Source organism: Temnothorax longispinosus, chromosome 5 (assembly GCF_030848805.1).
Source record: "Temnothorax longispinosus isolate EJ_2023e chromosome 5, Tlon_JGU_v1, whole genome shotgun sequence".
Classification (NCBI taxonomy): Eukaryota; Metazoa; Arthropoda; class Insecta; order Hymenoptera; family Formicidae; genus Temnothorax; species Temnothorax longispinosus.
In genome coordinates, this window is record NC_092362.1 from 13,032,632 (window position 1) to 13,054,969 (window position 22,338).

The 22,338-nt window shown below is 47.7% G+C and overlaps 3 protein-coding genes across 3 annotated transcripts; all 3 read left to right on the forward strand.

Moving 5' to 3' along the window:
* Positions 1-3,589: 3,589 nt before the first annotated feature.
* LOC139813483 (uncharacterized) lies at positions 3,590-6,711 on the forward strand. The gene is made up of 2 exons (XM_071778994.1): positions 3,590-4,734; positions 4,824-6,711. The coding sequence occupies exons 1-2, from the start codon at positions 3,593-3,595 to the stop codon at positions 6,709-6,711; spliced, it is 3,030 nt and encodes a 1,009-aa protein (XP_071635095.1). The 5' UTR covers positions 3,590-3,592.
* Positions 6,712-18,912: 12,201 nt separating this feature from the next.
* LOC139813484 (uncharacterized) lies at positions 18,913-19,830 on the forward strand. Its single transcript, XM_071778996.1, has one exon. It carries the CDS (start codon positions 18,913-18,915, stop codon positions 19,828-19,830), a length of 918 nt encoding a protein of 305 aa, XP_071635097.1.
* An 878-nt stretch (positions 19,831-20,708) lies between these two features.
* Positions 20,709-22,045, forward strand: LOC139813693 (uncharacterized). The gene has a single exon (XM_071779349.1). It carries the CDS (start codon positions 21,063-21,065, stop codon positions 21,660-21,662), a length of 600 nt encoding a protein of 199 aa, XP_071635450.1. The 5' UTR covers positions 20,709-21,062; the 3' UTR covers positions 21,663-22,045.
* Positions 22,046-22,338: the final 293 nt, after the last annotated feature.

The following is a 22,338-nucleotide window of genomic DNA, read 5'->3' on the forward strand; positions in this document are numbered from 1 at the left end:
GCGGAATATAGATTTCGCTTTCGAGAATAATTTCGAACGACGAAATGGATTCCACCGAGCTTACCGATGAGTGGATCCTTCACGCTACGCGCGAGGAACGGATCGCCGAATTGAATCGACGCGGATTGGCTACCGACGGGTCCGACCCCGAGCTGGCACTTCGCTTGTTGCGCTTGCTGACGGCCGCGCGTCGCGGCGGCGGCTCCGAAAGGGCATCCGAGTCGAACCGTGTGGCCGACTCCGAATCGAACCGCGCGACGAACGTCGAATTAATACAGCTGACGGGGGCCGATGCGAGTCACCCGGTTAATGCAGGATACCTTGAGATTCCTGTGGGGGACATCCGCCCGGATAGTCCGTCCGCGGGGTTGGTTGCGTCTTCGCACCTCAATCACTCGGGCGTTTCCCGGGATCACGTGCATCGAACCTCTCACGAGGCGGGCGAAAACTCCGCGACGACCATTTATAACATCATGCGGAAATGGGACTTAAAGTTTTCGGGCGCGCGCGGAGAGGATGCCGAAACGTTTCTGTTGCGCGTTGAGGAGGGCCGCGAATTGATTCCGGTCGCGGATGAGGATATTTTACGATGTCTCCCGTTCTTTTTATCAGGTATGGCGCTTTATTGGTTTCGCGGGAAGAGGGAACGGCTGACGACATGGGCCGCGTTTAAAACCGCGTGGCGTACACGTTTCGGAAACCCGGATTTTCAGTTTGCCCTTCGCGACGAAATTATGCGGCGAACGCAGGGGGAACAGGAGTCCGTAACGGACTTCCTGACGTGCTTAAACACCCTTTAAGGCGCGAGGAGGAGAAGGTCGGGTACGCGCACCGACACATGCTGCCCCGGTTGCAGACCTTAATACCTCGGGACGCGGTAGACAATATGGACGCGCTCGAGCAATAGGCTGCGCGTGCGGAGGCTAGCTGCCGCGCCGCACAGAATTATCGTGCTCCGCCTCCGCCGGAACGGTCCTTTTTCCCGGATCTCGCTTACCGAACGCCGAAGGGCGCGAACCGACAGGGGGGCGGGCAAAATCGCGATGCCGTGGCTGCTCTCGGCGTGACTAACGCAAATTCGAGCGGAGCGGGGGCGGGCGCGAAGAGGGCCAATGCCCGCGGGCCGAAAGAGACTACCCCGGCCGTGACTGCCGCATCTGCGGCGAATGCGCCGAACACCTCATCGGTCACCGCAAACGCGACGCAGGCCGCGACATGTTGGAATTGCGATTCGACTGGGCATTTCGCGCGTGATTGTAAGGCCCCGCCGCGTAAACACTGTTATCGGTGTGGAAAAGCCGAATACACCACCCGCACTTGCCCGACGTGTTCGGGAAACGAGTAAAGGAGTCGCGAACCAGGGGCGACCCGACTCCTACCCCCTCCGCCCCTGAAAAGTCGTTACCGATAGGGCACCGCGATGCCGCGTATAGCGCGTTTAACGAACAGGGAGGCTCGGCCTCTCTCAAGTTTCTGCGCATCCAAATCAAGGGATTTGAGATCAGCGCTTTAGTAGACTCGGGTTCTAGCCGTACGTTCGCGGGTCCGGAAATTATCGCATTAATTAAGCAGCTCGGTTTTAAGTTCAATCCGGCCGGCGGCAGGCGCGTGACGACCGCGACCAATCAGACGGCGAGAGTAAGGGGGGAAGTAAGGGTCCCGATTAGCGTGCACGGTAAAACATTGAACATGAGAGTAGGTGTAGTAGGCGGGTTCAGTCCCGTGGGCTCCGAGGGGGGTAAGGGAGGGGGGGTATTGAATTTTCGCGGGAAGTGAGGGGGAGGGGAAAATCGGATTTTTAAGAATATCTGATTTTGTGGGGGTGGGGGGGTAAGGGGGGGAGTATATAATTTTTAAAAATATTGGATTTCGCGGGGGGAGGGAAAGGGGGGGATGAATCACCGGGATGACTCACCCGCGCCGCGGGTTCGCGGTCGCGGTCGCGGTCGCGGTCACGGTCGCGGTCGCGGTCGCGGTCGCGCCGCGGGGGCCGCGCGAGGGCCGCGCGAGGGTCCGCGGGAGCCGCGTGGGGGTCCGCGGGGGCCGCGGGGGCCGCGCGAGGGTCCGCGGGAGCCGCGTGGGGGTCCGCGGGGGCCGCGGGGGCCGCGCGAGGGTCCGCGGGAGCCGCGTGGGGGTCCGCGGGGGCCGCGATCGCTTTAACGAAAATCATTAAACAGTTAAATACTTTTAAAGCTTGTTATTTTCGTTGGCGTTCTCTTTTCCTCGCGCGGTTCTCTCTCTCTCGCTCCCACGTTATTAATTTTTAGGTAAAAGAAACAAAAAAGAAACAAAAAAGAAAATACCTCTATCTACGCCGAGGGGGGGCCCCATGGCTGCGACTCGCCGGCATCCGTCTCAACGCGAGGAAGTCGGCGTAAATTTGTTCCCGCCCGCGTCCGATGGCCGGGAGGCCGAGAGCGTTCCGCAGCGCTCGCCCGCGTGAAACACCGGGTGGCGTGCCCACCTGAACTGTTGGGAGCCGGGGCGCGGGTTGTTCCCGCTCCCGTCCGATGGCCGGGAGGTTGAGAGCGTTCCGCAGCGCTCGCCCGCGTGAAACACCGGGTGGCGTGCCCACCTGAACTGTTGGGAGCCGGGGCGCGGGAAGAACGTCTTCAAACTGGGGAGCGTCGGGCCCCCTCAAAATTTCACTGTCTTCTATGTCTATAGGCACAAAAGGTTCGCGCGGAGGCATTACAAGAAAGTTAGTTTATTCACCCGAAAACAAAAAAACACGTTCGTACACAAGAAACTTTATAAAAAAAGATATACATGTAACACTTTGCGAGGACTCGACGAGACTGAATTCAATGACGGTTGCAGAAGTCGCCAGAGAAAAAATATAATGGCGGTGTATAAAACTGATAGTCGTAAGACAAAATATGTCTCGCACTACAAAGGCGAGCGCCGAGGTTCGCTGGAACATCGCGGCACCTCGCTTCTATGTTATGATATGCGATAATGCAACCGATGCTCCAGCGGACGTCGCATATACGGCTCGAATAGAAATGCGCTCGAAGAAAATATAGTATGATTTATACTTAAAAAACAATCCATCTACGCAGTACGTGAAAAAAACAAAGGAAGAAATGACGTCATCGGGACGATGATCGACCCGATAACGCATCGAACCTGTAGGGACATGTTCGTCGTAAGCAAATGTTTTTTCTAGGAAAAGGGGGGTGTTATCGCGTAGAATAAACAATCGAACCTGTCCGGACACGTTCGACGTAAACAACATATTTCTAGGAAAAGGGGGTGGTTATCGCGCGTAGACTAAACAGTTTCACGCTATTTTTTACGACGCAGTACGCGAGACAAAGGAAGAAATGATCTATCAATTGGAGCGAGAGAGAGGGTAAAGGTATATATAATGAGGGATGAAGCGCATCGAGCCGCATTAGCATACGATTTGAGAGTGATACATCGGTTGCGACGTGAACATTATTTTTTATAACATTGAGCAAGAAGAAATGACATGTAATCGCTCATGGACACCGGACTATAAAATTGACATCGATGAAATCGAAGAAAGTAGTGAACTTCGTGGTGATGAACAACCTAAATCTGAGTAGATAAAACATGGAGATAAAACATGGATCAATTCGAGCAAACCGAAAGCGATCTGTTGGAGCTGTCCGACCAAGTAGCTACCGTGGATGAATTTTTCACATGGGCGCTGCAATGCGCGGAATTCATCGAGCAGCTCGAGACACGTTGTAGTGCCAAACGTCAGCGGCTCTCCGACAATCCAACGATCTGGCAGAGGCAATCGTTGGTTGCCAGAATTGCGCGACTCGAGGGTGTGAAGTCGCGATTGGAAAGACAATTTATCCATAGCGGTGGTGATTATGCGAACGCCGGTACCAGTGGTGACACGCGCGCGACAGAACTCGTATGGCGAGAGATCGACGCCGCGTTCAAAAAGCGTATAATAACCGGTGCGGTAATTAATATAGACCATATAGAACCGCGACAGTTTTTGGAAGACGCCTGCAGCGTCGTGTGCAAGCGAGTGCGAGACAGTATAAAAACACATAACTGTGTCAAAGTGAACACCGCGTTCAACGGGGAGTTTGTGGCGGGTGATAAACGTGCCAATAAGAGTATATGTACAAATAACATAGAACTCTGTGGTACATCGCACTTGCGCGAGTGGTACGAGCTACACGTTATCGAGCCCACATTAGCGAAACTCGAGGAGTTCCAGGAACGCGACAGTGGTTGGGCGTTGACTCGAATCCTCAATTTGACGGTGAGCGTCAACAAGTACAATCCTTTGCGCGCGGGGTGTCACATAAAATTGCCTGAAGACATTAAATTGAAGCACGCGGTGATCAATGTGCTGTCTATGGACAATGCGTGTTTTGCGTGGGCCGTGACGGCTGCTTTGCATCCAGCCGAAAGACATCCAGAACGGGAATCTTCATACCCGCATTATTCAACGGTACTGAATTTACGAGACATTGAGTTCCCAATGACGTTGAAGCAAATTAAACAGTTCGAACGACTCAACGATATATCCGTCAATGTCTATATCATCGAGGGACAGAAGACTTCAAACGTTCTCCCGATACGGCTTACCGACCGCACGAGTGATAAAAAACATGTGAATCTGCTGTACATGCAGGACCCACGAGACGACAATGTTGGACATTTCGCGTGGATTAAACATCTATCCCGCCTCGTGAGCTCGCAATTGAGCAAGAAAAAGAACAAAAAATTTTTTTGCGATCGGTAAGTACCTATACTTTTATTAATAATATATATCATTTTTTATATTTTTTGTAAAAAAATTTATAATATTTGTGTTTCATTTTTTGCAGATGTCTTCACTACTTTAGTTCGAGCATGAAATTGGAAGCCCACACCGTGGAATGTCGAAAGGTAAACAAATGCGCAATCCGACTACCGAGCGAGAACAACAAGTGGCTCAGCTTCAAGAACCACAGCAGGAAAGAGCGACTTCCCTTCGTGGTGTACGCCGATCTGGAGTGCGTGCTGCAGAAGACACAACCGGAGACGGAACACGCGTCATACGCCTATCAACATCATCGGGTATGTAGTATAGCATACTACGTACAGTGCTCATACGACGAAACGTTATCAACGTATCGATTTCGTCGCGATAACGACTGCGTCGCGTGGTTCGTCGAGGAACTCAACGGATTGGCGCATCGCGTAAAGAACATCTTGTCCGACATTGTATGCATGGTAGACCTAACGCGAGACGAGTGGGAGACATTTCACAGCGCGACGAAATGTCACATATGCGAACAACAATTCGCGCCTGATGATAATGAAGTGCGCGATCATTGCCACCTGACCGGGCGGTACAGAGGTCCAGCACACTCGACGTGCAATCTGAATTATAAAGATCCTCACTTCATCCCAGTAATATTTCACAATCTGTCGGGCTATGACGCACACTTTATTATCAAGGAGATAGCTGCCGCGTTCGAAGGCTCAATCGATGTACTGCCTATAACAAAGGAAAAGTACATCTTATTTACTAAACACGTGAAAGACACCGCGGAAATATCTGATTCGCGAAGCGATATACAGTTAAGATTCATCGACTCATACAAATTTCTGAGCGCGAGTCTCGCAAAATTGGCATCCTTCTTAGATAATGATAAATTAAAAATTATACGATCAAAATTTTCCGCGTTATCCGACGACGATTTCAAATTATTGACGCGAAAAGGTGTCTTTCCATACGAATATGTGGACAGCGTCGAAAAGCTGGAGGATACGTGTTTACCGCCGCGCGATTCATTTTACAGTTCCTTGACCGGTGAAACCGTATCCGAGAGCGATTACGCGCACGCCACGAACGTATGGCAGCGATTCTCCGTTCGAACCCTGGGCGAATACAGCGATCTATACCTGAAAACCGATGTCTTGCTGTTGGCCGACGTGTTTGAAAATTTCCGCGACAGCTGCGTCGCGAGTTACGGACTTGATCCCGCGTACTACTACACTTTACCAGGCTTTACGTGGGACGCCATGTTGAAACATACATGTATCAAATTTGAACTGCTGACCGACATTGACATGGTCATGTTTGTCGAACGTGGTATTCGTGGCGGGCTGAGTCAATGTTCCGGCAGATACGCGAAGGCCAACAACAAGTATATGAAGTCGTACGATTCATCGAAACCGTCGTCGTACCTAATGTACTTCGATGTCAACAACTTGTACGGCTGGGCGATGTGTAAGCCACTGCCCTACGCGGAGTTTCGATGGGTCGAAGACTCGTCAAATTTCGACGTTAACGCGATCGCTTTGGATTCGTCTACGGGCTATATTCTCGAGGTCGATCTCGAGTATCCGCAGGATAAACATGACGCGCACGCTGACCTATCGTTCTGTCCGATGCGTGATAAACCGCCCGGCAAACGGCAGGACAAACTTCTCGCCACGCTGCACGATAAGGAGCGTTACGTCATCCAATATCGCAATCTGCAACAGTGCATGCGTCATGGCCTTCGCGTCACTAAAATACATCGCGTATTGCAATTCGCTCAATCTGAGTGGCTCTGCTCTTACATCGAACTCAATACAAAATTCAGGACACAAGCAAAAAATGAGTTCGAAAAAACATTATATAAATTAATGAATAACGCTGTTTTTGGAAAAACAATGGAGAATGTACAAAACCACGTCGATGTAAAATTAGTGACGAAATGGGAGGGTAGATACCCCTTATGAAAATGTGCCCTTGAGTGCTCAATGGCGGTCAGTGGGAATGTATGGTTGCCCTACAGTTGCAATGCGAATTATATGGAAAAGTTAATGGAAAATATTGAGTAGCAATAAGATGAATGGAAACACAATGGCAAGATTCAAATGACAACTTTTTCCATACAGGCGTAATGGAAACTGCTAATGGCTTATGAAGGTTAAAACTTGTGTATGGAACTTGCAATGCAAATTATATGGAAAAGTTAATGGAAAATATTGAGTGGCAATAAGATGAATGGAAACACAATGGCAAGATTCGAATGACAACTTTTTCCATACAGGCGTAATGGAAACTGCCAATGACTCATGAAGGATAAAATTTGTATGGAATTTTTCTACCTTCAGCCAATTTGTTCAGTGTGAATTGTAATGGAAATTCGTCAATGGTAAATGTGGCGGTTCGCGCCACCAGTGGTACATGCATCATCATCACGCCCGCGCGGTAACTGTATTACCGGCAGTTCGCATCGACGGCGCTAGGCGTCGCATTGTTCATGCATTTTCTCAAATTCAAGGTTCGGCACGGACTGGTATATGTATGAGACCCCCTACGGGACACCGAGGCATATTTTCAGGCGCTAATCGCCTAAGGCAATTGAGCTCCTATTAGTTTGTCCGTTGAACCAAAGGCAATGGGAAATAAAGGCATTTATATTAAAGACAAAATAATACCATTTATTAAAATGCCATTGAATTCTTATTGTTTCAGACGCAATGGAAATAAAGGCATTTTTGCCAAAGATAAAAATTTCCACACAAAATCCCATTGGTATTGCCAATGTTAATACCAATGGCAATACTAATGGCAATACCAACGGCAAAACCAGTGGCAATACCAATAGCAATACCAATGGGATTTTGTGTGAAACTTTTTATCTTTGGCAAAAATGCCTTCATTTCCATTGCGTCTGGAACAATGGGAATTCAATGACATTTTTTAATGGCAATGAAGGGCACATTTTCATAAGGGACGGCGCGGAGGCAATGATCGCGCGACCGAATTTCCACAGCAGTAGCGTGTTTTCCGAAAATCTGGTAGCCATCGAACTTCGCAAACTCGAGGTGAAATTCGACAAACCGATCTACGTCGGCATGTGCATTCTCGACTTGTCGAAGGTGTGCCTGTACGAATTTCACCACGAATACATGTCTCCCCTGTACCGCGACTCGTGTAGAATCATGTATACCGACACGGACAGTTTGATTTATCATATCAAGTGCGACGACGCGTACGAGAACATGAAACATGATATAGCTCGGTTCGACACAAGTGACTACGCGGTAGATAACGCTTATGATATGCCTCTCGTCAATAAAAAAGTGCCGGGCCTGATGAAGGATGAAAACAATGGGGCCATTATGACCGAATTCGTTGGACTTAGGGCGAAAATGTACGCCTTGCGAGTCGATGGCAAAAAAGTTTGTAAAAAAGCGAAAGGTGTCAAAAGTAACGTCATCGCGCGCACCATCACATTCGACGACTACACGCGATGTTTGAACAATGAGATCGAAATGACTCGACCGCAGTCGTGCATACGATCGAAAATGCACGAAGTGTACACTATTAGCGAGACGAAAATCGCTCTGAGTCCGTACGACGATAAGCGATATATCGTGCCGGATTCGACCGATACGTTGCCGTGGGGACATTACCGAATACCTTTGTAACGTACGCATGTATGTATGCATGTATGTAATAGTATAACGTATGCAGTAGTATATGTATGTATGTATGTATGTATGTATATGTATATATAATGTATATATAATGTATGTATGTATGTATATATAATGTATATATAATGTATATATAATGTATGTATAACGTGGTCCCGGAGGGAACAGTGCGTTTTCCGGGGCCCCCTCCCAGAGTGGTGTGACGACACCCCCTATATATGGCGCCACGAAGCACGAAAGTCACAATAGTTCTCGAGTAAATATCGTATTATATATGAGAAGGGATATTAATAAAGATATCGCACATGTATTTAGTATTTAATATTTTTTTATTATATACTTTATATGTATTACATGTATCATTTTTATATTAAGAATAAAATACAGTATACACGAATTAAATCACATTGTCTTTGTGTATCCATGAGTTGTGTGATCCATCGAATCCCAGCCATTTTACGTAAACCTCGTCGCCCCTCCTGCGCAGTACTTTCTCCACGAGATACACGTCAGGATAAGTCGCGCGATGCAACTCGTACTCGTAGAACGCTCCAGCGACGGATTTTCCACGATAGTCCTCGAGTAGGTAGGTTACGGGATTGGTATGCTGCACTTTAACGATCTTAAACACCTCGGTGGTCCAATTCGGCGTGTAACCCTTCTCGAAAATTGTTTTGTATTTGCTGACGCGTACCGAGTCACCCGTTTTGAACTTTGCCGGGCCCGCGATCTTTATCGCGCTGTACACCGTAGCCAAGAGTCTTTCGGCGATCGCGGGGGTAACGTCGACGGGTCGCATGCCGATCGTTCGATGTTTGCGCGCATTGTAATCCGACACGAGTCGCGATAACGCGTCGACCCACTTGTAAGTTCCATTAAGCGTAAACATTTTCCACATATTGTTTTTTAACGTGCGATTGAATCGCTCGACCACCGACGCCTTCATCACCGAATACGTGGAATAATAATTTATACCATGTTTTCTCACGAGACGATGCACGTCGGTGTTGTAAAATTCCTTCCCCATGTCGGTTTGTAGATTACTAGGGCACCTCCCGCTATCTCGAATTATCTCAGCGATAGCGTCAGCTGTCTCGCTGCCACCTTTACCCTTGAGCGGCACGGCCCAGGCGTACTTGCTCAACACATCGATGACGGTGAGTATGTAGTGGTAGCCTCCGTTGAAACGCGAGTATGGACGCATCTCGACGATATCAGCCTGCCACAGGTCGTCGTACCCTCGCACTATGACGTGTCTGCGGGGAAAATTTCTTCTCGCCGGTGCGTGCAATTCGTCCACCAACCGTCGCTTTTCGATATTTTTATCCACATCGGTCGATTTTAACGGTCTCATGTTCGGTTAGCGTTTCGTTGACTGTCGATCGTCGTTCTTTGGCTGTACGTAACCGTTTCTGTTTATGTTTCTGCGTCGTTCATCGCTGTTTCTGAACCGCTCAGAAACCATATCGAGCCGTTCTCGAACCGTTCGTTGTCGTTCGTCGTTGTCAGTTAACTGCTTCTTGTCACTCATCGTCGTCGTCGTCGTCGACGTTCTTTAGCTGTTTGTAGCCTTTCCTGTCTCCGCGTAGTTCACAGCTGTTTCTAAACCGCTCGTAATCGTTCCTAACCTGTTTTTGAACCGTTCGACAACCGTCCGACAACCGTTCTTGAACCGCTCGACAGCCGTCCGACAACTGTTCTCGATTCGTTCGTTGCTGTTCGTCACCGTCGTTAATTAACCGTTGCTTCTCTTCACTCGTTGCCGTTCGATAGTCGTTTCTGCTGAACCGTTTCTTCATCCTTCATTCACCGTTTCCAATCTATCGATATTTGCACGTCGAAGCTCGTTCACCGCAGCCTGTAACGCTCGCACATCCTTCTCGAACGCGGTAAGCTTCTCGTCTGACTCTTTCCATTGATCTGTCAGACTTTTAAAGCATTGATCAACGTATATTTTGTTAACAGCGTCACCGTCAGTCTCAGGTTGCGCTACGCGACGAATCTTGCGCGATCTTGCATCAAAGTCCGTGGCGGCGCGACACAGAGCGTTGTCGCGCACGAAATTTCTCACTAATCCACTCCACCGATAATGATAGGAAATGGTATTCGTCGCGTCTTCGCGCTGCTCGAACAATCCAAATTTATTGATCGGCATTTCGACACCGATTGAACGGATCGCTGTCGCACCGTTTAATTTATAATAATCCCAGCCTCGCGAAGTTCCTCGATGATCGACATGATCTCATTGTCGTAGGCATTGTTGCCAGCTTGACGCGAAGCGTCGAGCAATCGCAGACGATCCACCAGCTCGTTGGGGTCGTCCCAGTGCACGTAGTCGATCTTATTATCGGTTAGCGTCATCGCGCGAGGTGCGAATAATCCCTTTCCGGATTTTTTCTTCTTGGATTCGGTCGACATCAACGGTGCGATTACCTGTGTATACTTGTATCCCACGTTGCCCTTTCGTCGCTCGTGAGGATCGTGCTTGTATTTATGAGCACTAGTTGCCAACAGTATGCTCTTGTACTTTTGTATATCGTCTTCCGTGTAGATATCGTAATCGGGTACTCTCTTGAAGATCAACTCGTAAATACCGGGTGTGCCGGCGTATCGTACGCCGTCGATATAAATGTTATCCGCTTTGTCCACGTCAAAACGTTTATTACCGAGCATCAATTCATTCTTGCCGAGATAAACGCCGTACGCTATGTCTATTGTTGGATAGGCGCTCAATACCTCTGCGATGTAAATTCGGCTCAGGGGACCCAAGTGATCTTGCAATGATTCTATAAACCATTCTCGACCCTTCGACGTTTGCAACCGCTTTTTAACGGTCGTCCCGATCGAGTCGTCCGTGGTTTCGAAAACATCCACGATTTTGAGAAATTCGGGACTTGTACTTTGCACGGTTTGCGTCGGTGTAGAGGTTATCGGTGTAGAGGTTATCGGTGTAGCGGTTATCGGTAGTACTGTCGATTGATTAGATTTACGCGGTGTCAATGAAAGATCCGACCAGGAGTCTAATCGTTTCTTCTTTTTCTTCGGTGTAGCATCCTCCTCCTCCTGCCCGCGCTGTTGAACGGATAGCGGTTCGATTTTCGCGTCAGCGACGCTCTCCGTCGGCTCCTCTTTTTTCACCGCGATCAAGCTCGAGTTGTCGACGATCTTTTTCAACGGCTCGATGAGAGGTTTAAAGTGCGTATCCAACTCAATGTCCTTTTCGATCTTACCGGTCTTCAAAGCGCGTAGTTTTTTGCGAATCGAATCACTCGTTTTCGCAATCTCTTTTACAACCTTCTCGCGTTCGCGAATCGTCTCGCTCCCGTCGATCGCAGCCATCGTGGGGGGAAAAAATTATGCAGAGTGTCGATCTCTTTCTCCGTAACACTAACGTTGTTTCACCTTCGACGACGTATCGACGACGACTGATTGCTTTTACGGTATCGCGAACACGTTAAATCCTTTTCTGTATCGACCGTTCGAAAGCGCGCTGTCCTTGTCTATCACTACGAATCCATACTTTTGTTGCCAACAATCGTGGCACAACGCGCAAAATTCATCGTACGACATGTCGGTATTCACGTGATCGTTGTACACATGTTTCAAATTGGTACCATCCTGTTTGAACAGGATCAGCAGATTCGCGTTGTCGCGTATCAGATGTTTAGGTATTCTCGCGTACGTCTGACAGAGATAGAAGGAGTCGACGCTCGAGTGCCTGCCCATTGAGAAATACTCTCTCACAGAGTCTTGCTTATCGCACGCTACGTCATCGAAGACGAAGATCGAATTTGGACGCGCGTCGCTCAGTGGAATGACGTCACTGTTATTGGAGAACGTAAAGTAGCCGATTTCGTCGATCGATGTCAATAAATTCTCCAAATATCGGTATTTCGGTTGTTGCAACGATTTCGAGTATACGTACACGTTTTCGAAACGTACGCCGTGCGGACTTTCCAGCAAGCTTATCAAGACGTTGGTTTTACCGCAATTCGAGGGGCCGCAAATGATCGCGCGTATAGTAGTCGGTAACATCGTACCGTGCTTGCGTTTCTCCACGTTGCCTCCCATCGACCGTGATCTGTCGTCGCAATTCGTCACGCGAATCGCCAACGGTTGTCGCACGAATCTCATTTTTTTTTCCTCACACTTTGTACGAATGAATCGAACTTTCTCGTTCGAACGTCTATTTATAGGTGCGCGGCATCGCGAATCGCTCAGTCGCAAAGATGTTCGTCCTGCTGTCGAGACCTTCGGACATTCGCGATTTTAGCGCCGAACAGCTGCAATTCGTACCGAAAGCCGTTTTATTGCAAGTGTGTGGTGATCACGTCTACTATGTGTGGGATAAGCTTCCACAGCATATAAAGGCGGATTTGGAGGTTCAGACCTATCGTCGCTGTGACGCACATTACAATCAACCGTGGCAGCGAACGCACATCGACGGTCCCGCGCCATTGATAAAGGATTGCGGCGAATGTCAACGAAAAAAAGTAAAACAGGTAGAGGCCTGTTTAATCGCGCGATAGGTGCACTTCCGTTCGAACTACACATTCCTGGCTATCAGTATTGCGGTCCGGGAACTCGTTTGCGAGAACGATTGGCTAGAGGTGATCCGGGTGTAAATCCATTGGACGCGGCGTGTCGCGAGCACGACATATACTATTCGCGTAACAAAGGCCTCACCGAGAGACACGCGGCGGACGAGATACTCGCCGAAAGAGCGTTGGGACGCGTCATCGCGAAAGATTCGACTCTCGGAGAGAGAGCTGCCGCTACAGCCGTCTGGGCGGCCATGAAGGCTAAGACGAAGCTCGGAATGGGTTTGAAAATAAAGGCGAAGACAAAGGCGAAGACCCAGACGAAGATGAAGATGAAGAAGAGAGCGGATTCGAAAAAACGGATACTTCCGGCAGCGAAACGAGGCGGCGTATTGCCGATTCTACCGTTGTTGGGAGTTCTCGGTTCTCTGGCCGGCGGAGCGGCCGGAATTACAACGGCGATGAACGCTAGCAAAGCCGCGCGACGTCAGCTGGAAGAGACGCAACGTCACAATCGCGCCATGGAAGGTCGCGGACTTTATCTCGCTCCGTACAAATATGGACAAGGATTGTATCTCGGCCCACACAAACGCGGGCGAGGAGTAGCGTTGAAGATTAAAAAAAAAAAAAACATCAAAGAAGACGTTAAATATGCCCACGGGTGTTACGACTAACGTACAATTGAGTCGACTGGCAAGGCGAATGCGCGTACCGTTCTTCAGAGGTGTTTTCATGCGTGATTCGTTACCGATCGTCGATGGTGTACGTCGAAACGAGAGCGGTATCGTGAATTTGGACGATGCAGCCGGTCCCGGTACTCATTGGGTAGCGTACGCCAAGAAGGGAGATCGAGTCGTATATTTCGACAGTTTCGGCAATCTTCAACCACCGAAAGAACTGGTGCGATATTTCGGACCGAGCGTGACGAAAATTGAGTACAATCACACATCTTATCAGCAATACGATCAGAGCATCTGTGGCCAGTTGTGCTTGCAATTTCTCCGGACGATCGATGACGATCGGCGCTAATTTAAAACCTGACGACGCGCCGTGCGGAGACTCAGTGTTCGTCGACCAGCTTCCGCCGATATGTCTATAACGTTTACGCTGACCGGGAAGAGTAGCATCCTCGCGGAGCACTATTTTCCCGCCGTGGATCTGAGCGACGGTGACTACGAGCTCGGTCTAACGTGTTTCGAGACTTATCACACGATTCCAAACGTGAATTCTTCGAATAATAAATTTTATTTCGACGAGGATGACACGGAAATTACGATTCCCGAGGGATCGTACGAGATACGAGCCATACACGAGTTTTTGAAACGTGAAATTTCACGTAAACGTCCGCGACGCGTGGTTCGTTCCAACGACGATCGTCGTACGTCGATCGCGGATATCGCGCGAGAGGAGACCGTTCGCGCGAACGGCTACGAAGACGAGGTCGCGGAATACCCGATAGTGCTTCGTGCAAATTACAATACGATGAAGAGCGAGATAAAGTGCGCTTTCAGAGTGAATTTTAACAAACCAAACAACGTCGGATCGCTGTTGGGATTCTCGTCGACGCGTATATTGCAGCCGGGACAGTGGCACGAATCGGACGCACCGATTAATATTATCAACGTAAACATTATCCGCGTGGAGTGTAACGTGACCGCGGGTGCGTACAGCAACGGCAAACGTGTTCATACGATACACGAATTTTCACCGAGCGTACCACCGGGATATAAGATATCGGAAACGCCGGCGCAGATCATTTATCTGCCGATCATCGCGCGGAGCGTTACAAATCTAACGATACGCGTCGCTGATCAAGACGGACGATTGCTCGATTTTCGCGGAGAAGAGATCACCGTCAGATTGCACGTACGACGACGAGAGCGATAACGCGTCAGTGTATGCGTGAGCGTGAGTGTACGCGCGACACATGAGATGCTAGTGTTGAACGACTCGGAGCACGCGACAGATAACAGTAATATCTTTACGGCTGCACCGATCGACGATATCGTCAAGTCGACATTCGGTGGCGTTCAACAAGCGACGAGAAAGAAGCTCAACGCGTCGAACGTTAAGTTTTTACAATCTCTGGGATTCGCGGTGCGAAACACCTGAACGATGACTGAAATTCTCAACATCGGAAGCGAGCCGGTCTTTGACGATCGCATCGTCAAGATCGAGACTCACACGTACAACCCGTACGCCAACACAACGTTTGATTATAGCGACGAGATACGAATACCCATACAACAGCAGGATCTGTATACGTTGCCGTGCGAAAGTTTTCTCTACATCGAAGGAACATTGACGGTGACCAGAGCAGCCGACCAAGTCGATAATGTGGTATTGGGTACTAATTGCGTCACCGGAAATAAGTTGGCAATGCAAGTTCATATTTTTTAATTTACTATAGCTCAAACGATTGCTCCCTAATTGCTCCCTCAAAATCGACGATTGCTCCCCTTTTAAGATTATTATTTTTCGAGATATTTAATAAAAACGAAAAATTTTTAATTTTTATTGAAAAACATATTTATAATAACTCTATGCAACTTTATAGGGCATAGAACGATTGCTCCTTCATTGCTCCTTATTGCTCCATCATAATTTTAATGATTTATTGCATTTTTATTGAAAAAATAACAAATTAATCATTTCACAAGGCCGCCTATTGTAACTATGGCTCGGCAGCGCATGCGCATGCTACCATAACTATGCGCATGCGCGATGGTATCTGTTAGAGCTTTTACGGATACCATAGCGCATGCGCGTATGGCTTCTGCTTTCTGCTCATGGCTCCTGCAATTTTATGTGCTTCCATCTTAACTATTTCTCGCTTTGCTCTATTGGGATTTTTAATCGCTCCATTCGTATAATTAATTTTGTATGATATTTTAGCAGAGAACTGTTTATTTTCTTGGAAAAATACATTTCTCACAGTCTTCTGCAAGTATATCCAACATAAAACGATTGCTCCTTAATTGCCCACCTGTCAGCATTGTGCATGAGCCCTTATTGACGTTAGGCTTAGTTTCCACGCGTCGCGTCATCTGTCGTTAAAGCCTCTTGCACAATGCCAGGCAACAGGCAATAGGAACAGGGAATAGAAATCAGAAATCATGTATAAATGCAGAATAAACAGTGACACAATCAATAGACACAGAGTTTCAGTCACGTTGGAAATTCTGTGCCTATTGCCTGTTGCCAACCAATCATAGCATTCGAACTTTTTAGGTTGTAATTAACGATTTTTTTAGTTATTTCCTGTTCCTATTGCCTGTTGTCTGGCATTGTGCAAGGGGCTTAACCAATCTAAACATCCCATTACAAATAATGTAATAAAATAAGATGTTTTGATTGGTCGCGACGGATAACGCGATGCGTGACGCGCTCAGTGGAAACTCGTCCTAAAAGGCTGAGTTTCCACTGAGCGCGTCACGCATCGCGTTAGGCCCGGTCTACAATGGATATCGGAAGTCGGAGTCGTAAGAAATTGACCAATCACAATCTATTATTCTCCTTGCGGTCGAAAAATAATGAATGGTCAATTGATTGGTCAATTTCTTACGACTCCGACTTCCGACATCCATTGTAGACCGGGCCTTATCCGTCGCGACCAATCAAAACATCCCATTTTGATCCCGTCACAAGTAATGTAATAAAATGGGATGTGTTGATTGGTTAACTTGTGATGACGCGACGCGTGACGCGCTCAGTGCATAGAGATATAAGAATAGAGTGCGCGAGCGAGCTGAAAAAGCGATATAGGAATAGAAAGAGAAAACTGCGCAGAATAGAAAGAGAAAGCTGCGCATGGGCCTTCTGTCTTTGTTTCGCATGCACGCGTAGACAAAGACAGAAATGCAGCGTTCTTTTTCTATTCCTATATCGCAGCCTCTTACGTGCTAGCATATGACTCGCGCACTCTATTCTTATATCTCTATGGCTCAGTGAAAACTCGGCCTTAGTGCCCATCTACAATGACTACAATAGGTGTTTAAAGCCCTAAGAAATTGACCAATCACAGTCAATTTATTCTCCTCAAATTCAATTGTGATTGAACAATTTCTTAAGGCTTAGGGTGCCTCCCCATGCAAGACGGAATCGCGGAAAACGGAATCTCGGAATCATTCTGATTGGTTAGTCTCATGAGGCTAACCAATAGCCTCATGGGATTAACCAATCAGAATAATTCCGAGATTCCGTCTTGCATGGGGAGGCACCCTTAGGGCTTAAAACACCTATTGTAGTCATTGTAGATGGGCACTAAGGCCGAGTTTTCACTGAGCGCGTCACGCGTCGCGTCATCACAAGTTAACCAATCAACACATCCCATTTTATTACATTACTTGTGACGGGATCAAAATGGGATGTTTTGATTGGTCGCGACGGATAAGGCCCGGTCTACAATGGATGTCGGAAGTCGGAGTCGTAAGAAATTGACCATTCATTATTTTTCGACCGCAAGGAGAATAATAGATTGTGATTGGTCAATTTTTTACGACTCCGACTTCCGACATCCATTGTAGACCGGGCCTAAAGCCCGGTGTCCACGATGCAAGAACTGGGTCCAAGTTTCGGTTTAAGCCAATGAAACTGCTACTTTTCTGTAAGAGCTGCAAGTTGATTGGCTTAAGCCCGGTGTCCACGATGCAAGAACTGTGTCCAAGTTTCGGTTTAAGCCAATGAAACTGCTACTTTTCTGTAAGAGCTGCAAGATGATTGGCTTAAACCAAAACTTGGACACAGTTCTAGCATCGTGGACACCGGACTTTAAATCGAAACTTGGACACAGTTCTTGCATCGTGGACACCGGGCTTAACGCGATGCGTGACGCGCTCAGTGGAAACTCAGCCTTTTAGGACGAGTTTCCACTGAGCGCGTCACGCATCGCGTTATCCGTCGCGACCAATCAAAACATCTTATTTTATTACATTATTTGTAATGGGATGTTTAGATTGGTTAAGCCCCTTGCACAATGCCAGACAACAGGCAATAGGAACAGGAAATAACTAAAAAAATCGTTAATTACAACCTAAAAAGTTCGAATGCTATGATTGGTTGGCAACAGGCACGAGGCACAAAATTTCCAACGTGACTGAAACTCTGTGTCTATTGATTGTGTCACTGTTTATTCTGCATTTATACATGATTTCTAATTTCTATTCCCTGTCCCTCGTGCCTGTTGCCTGGCATTGTGCAAGAGGCTTTAACGACAGATGACGCGACGCGTGGAAACTAAGCCTAACGTCAATAAGGGCTCATGCACAATGCTGACAGGTGGGCAATTAAGGAGCAATCGTTTTATGTTGGATATACTTGCAGAAGACTGTGAGAAATGTATTTTTCCAAGAAAATAAACAGTTCTCTGCTAAAATATCATACAAAATTAATTATACGAATGGAGCGATTAAAAATCCCAATAGAGCAAAGCGAGAAATAGTTAAGATGGAAGCACATAAAATTGCAGGAGCCATGAGCAGAAAGCAGAAGCCATACGCGCATGCGCTATGGTATCCGTAAAAGCTCTAACAGATACCATCGCGCATGCGCATAGTTATGGTAGCATGCGCATGCGCTGCCGAGCCATAGTTACAATAGGCGGCCTTGTGAAATGATTAATTTGTTATTTTTTCAATAAAAATGCAATAAATCATTAAAATTATGATGGAGCAATAAGGAGCAATGAAGGAGCAATCGTTCTATGCCCTATAAAGTTGCATAGAGTTATTATAAATATGTTTTTCAATAAAAATTAAAAATTTTTCGTTTTTATTAAATATCTCGAAAAATAATAATCTTAAAAGGGGAGCAATCGTCGATTTTGAGGGAGCAATTAGGGAGCAATCGTTTGAGCTATAGTAAATTAAAAAATATGAACTTGCATTGCCAACTTATTTCCGGTAATTGCGTCGCGTTTATGTTCGATGAGATTCGATACGAGCTCGACGGTATGGAGATTGATCGTTGCAGAAACGTAGGAATAACCAGCACGCTCAAGAACTACGTTACGGTATCGTCCGACAGAAGCGTGATCCTGCGAAACGCGGGATGGGAACCACATAATAATCCGAACGGATATTTCAATTTCTGCGTACCGCTCAACTTGTTACTGGGATTTTGCGAGGATTACAAACGCGTGGTGATCAATGCTCGTCACGAATTGATCTTGATACGAGCGCGCAACGACAACAATTCCCTGGTGGGAAGTCTCGCGTTGGAGCCTACTATCAAAATACTCAAGATACAATGGCGAATGCCTCACGTGGTATTGAACGAGATCAACAAGCTGTCGATGCTGCGCGCCTTGGAAGACGGACGATATCTAAGTATGGGTTTCCGTTCGTGGGATCTGTACGAGTATCCCCTGTTGCAGAACACGACCAAGCACTCGTGGGCCATTAAGACCGCGACTCAGCTCGAGAAACCGCGATACGTCGTCTTCGCTCTGCAGACGGGTCGGAAGAATGTCATGTCCGCCGACACAAGCCGATTCGACGACTGCAACTTGACCAACGTAAAACTCTATCTAAACTCGGAAGTTTATCCGTACGACGATCTGAATTTGGACTTTGGCAAACACAGATGGGCGATTCTGTACGATATGTATGCGCGTTTCTGCAAGGGCTACTACGGATACGAATATCTCGAGCCGAGTCTCACCGTCTCGACTTTTCTACGTAACGGCCCGTTCGTGATCATCGATTGCTCCCGCCAAAACGAATCCGTCAAAAACGCCACCGTGCATGTCAGAATAGAATTCGACTGCATGGAGAACGTACCGCCGAATACCTCCGCGTACTGTCTCATCATACACGACCGCGTGATTGAGTACAACCCGTTGACGAACGTGGTGCGCAAAATAGTCTGAGTGTTCGCGGCAACGTCGACGTGAATATTATTTTCTCTCTCTCTCTTTCCATCAGTCTCCGATACAATTATTTAGAGGGGCAAGGGAAGGAGGGAGGGAGAAGTATAAATCAGAGTGTCGCGAGACGGTTCGCAGAGTTGCATGTCATTCCTCTCGATTGACGCATCGACGAGGGAGATAGAGAGATATAGAAATCTCGTCATGTCCGTACCAACGTTCGTGGACCTGCAAGGATTCCTCGTCGGGATGAAATTTGTCGTGAAGGAGGTGGCGGTGCTGAGAAAAGGCTGCGTTCTGACGCATCATATCTTTACGTACCCCATGCCGTGGAATCTCCTCACAAAATCCGATAAATCGTGCGCTACCTGGTTGATTCACAATCACCATGGATTACGATGGGAAGACGGAAACGTACCGTACAGCATGGTGAAACGCCTGATTACGTCGGCCATGCTTGGTATGGAAGAAGAAGAAGAAGAAGAAGAAGATGATGACGACGAGATGCCGACTCTCGTGTACGTCAAGGGATGCCAGAAACGAGAATGGCTGGTGGATCTGCTGGAGAATTATGCGCGAAAAACCTAATCGTCGAGACTCTGGACGCGCATTACGAAGATATCGAATCTTTGAATAAACTAGATGACACCAATACTATGCGATGCGGAAAACATGAAAAGAATTGCGCGTTACAAAATGTAATAAAACTATTTAATTGGTGGTCGCGCGCGACGCCATAAAGATTTGCGATCTTTTTTTAATAAATAAATTATATATAACTTTTTTATGTTTTATTTCTTACTCCCCCTCCCCTCCTCCATCATCACCGTTAGAGTAGGCTTTACTTCCCTCTCTCCTAAAAAATCCACTGCGCAGTTCTATAAACATTAAATCCCCCTCCCGCTCCCCCTTCCCCCACCACCACATTATTACTTTTTGGAGTTGTCGCGTATACTCGAGTAATTTCAAATGAGCAGTCTCGTCGCGATCGCTTGTACTGACGGACAACTTCTCAGAGCCTAGAGAGCGAAAAAATGTTCTCCTTTGAAGGATGCAACAGCAGCAGCAGCAACAACGGTGCAAAACGCGTGAATGCCGTGAATTATTACGTGCTGATTCACAACGTTGAAACTCAAACGTATGAGGCCAGATGCAATAGGTAAGTTTCGTTTGAGAGAAAATTAACATATAGAGTCTCCCCCCCAGTTTTTATATCTTTGCATATTGTATTACTTATGAAAAAATACAAAAAACTAATTTCATTTCTTTTATCCAGCATTTCGGGGGACCGTCGCGCAGTTCGCATACTCAGCAGACGATACACGCTGACAGCTACGGGATACAAATTCCTCGAAATTGGCATCAACGTGGGCCCACCGAGCTATGTGGAGATTGCCGTTGGAGATCATCGAGGAAAGGAACTGCTGTTGTCTCTCGAATCGTGGAAGGCACTCTACGAGCAACGGCAAAATATTCAGAATTTCTTTCGCAATGACTTCAAAGATATCCATAGTTTTATAAACGTTGGACCGCTAACGGTGAGAGTTTGTATGACGGTTAATAACATCAAACTCATACGTCTCGAATCTGCAAACGTATGCTTGAGAATGACCGAATCGACGCTGCATCGTATGTTCGATCTCGATCGATGCATCGAAGCGAGATTCGATCGTTTGGTCAGAATCCTTGCGGCGGTCGATGCAAAATTTGCGCAGTTCTCCGATATCGCGTCCACCGTGATGGATCCCAGGGAAGCGTCGAATGCAATATACGCTAGCGATGCGTTCAATACGAATCAGCTCATCGATTGTGAGCTCGCAGCTTTAGTTTTTTAGCACGTAAGATATATTATGTAAAAGAAGAGTTAAATAAACAGGCTTTTTTTACACCCTAAAACAAACGATGTATTTTTCTTTTGCGTGCATGTCCTTCCCTATACCTAACTTTTATCATATGTTGTTTACGACGAACGTGTTCCGACAGGTTCGATGCGTTATCGGGTCGATCATCGTCCCGATGACGTCATTTTTTTCCTTTGTCTTTCACGTACTGCGTAGATAGATTGTTTAGTCTACGCGCGATAACCGCCCCCTTTTCCTAGAAAAATGTTGTTTACGACGAACGTGTCCCGACAGGTTCGATGCGTCATCGACAAAAAAACACGCTACTACGCAGTGCCCTATCGAGTTAGTCTTACCATTGTGCGCCGCCTAGCGGCGCGTCGTTGCGAACGAGGCCCCTGCGGCGCCCGCGGCCCCCGCGGACCCCTACGCGGCTCCCGCGGACCCTCGCGCGGCCCCCGCGGCCCCCGCGGACCCCCACGCGGCTCCCGCGGACCCTCGCGCGGCCCTCGCGCGGCCCCCCCGCGGCGCGACCGCGACCGCGACCGCGAACCCGCGGCGCGGGTGAGTCATCCCGGTGATTCATCCCCCCTTCCCCTCCCCCCGCAAAATCCATATTTTTAAAAATTATATACTCCCCCCTTACCCCCCCCCACAAAATCAGATATTC

Bases quoted from the DNA above. Each gene is read 5' to 3' on its own strand.
- LOC139813483 (XM_071778994.1), top strand. From the start codon at position 3,593: ATGGATCAATTCGAGCAAACCGAAAGCGATCTGTTGGAGCTGTCCGAC. The intron at 4,735-4,823 runs GTAAGTACCTAT...CATTTTTTGCAG, and splicing joins AAAAAATTTTTTTGCGATCG to ATGTCTTCACTACTTTAGTT.
- LOC139813484 (XM_071778996.1), top strand. From the start codon at position 18,913: ATGGAGATTGATCGTTGCAGAAACGTAGGAATAACCAGCACGCTCAAG.
- LOC139813693 (XM_071779349.1), top strand. From the start codon at position 21,063: ATGAAAAAATACAAAAAACTAATTTCATTTCTTTTATCCAGCATTTCG.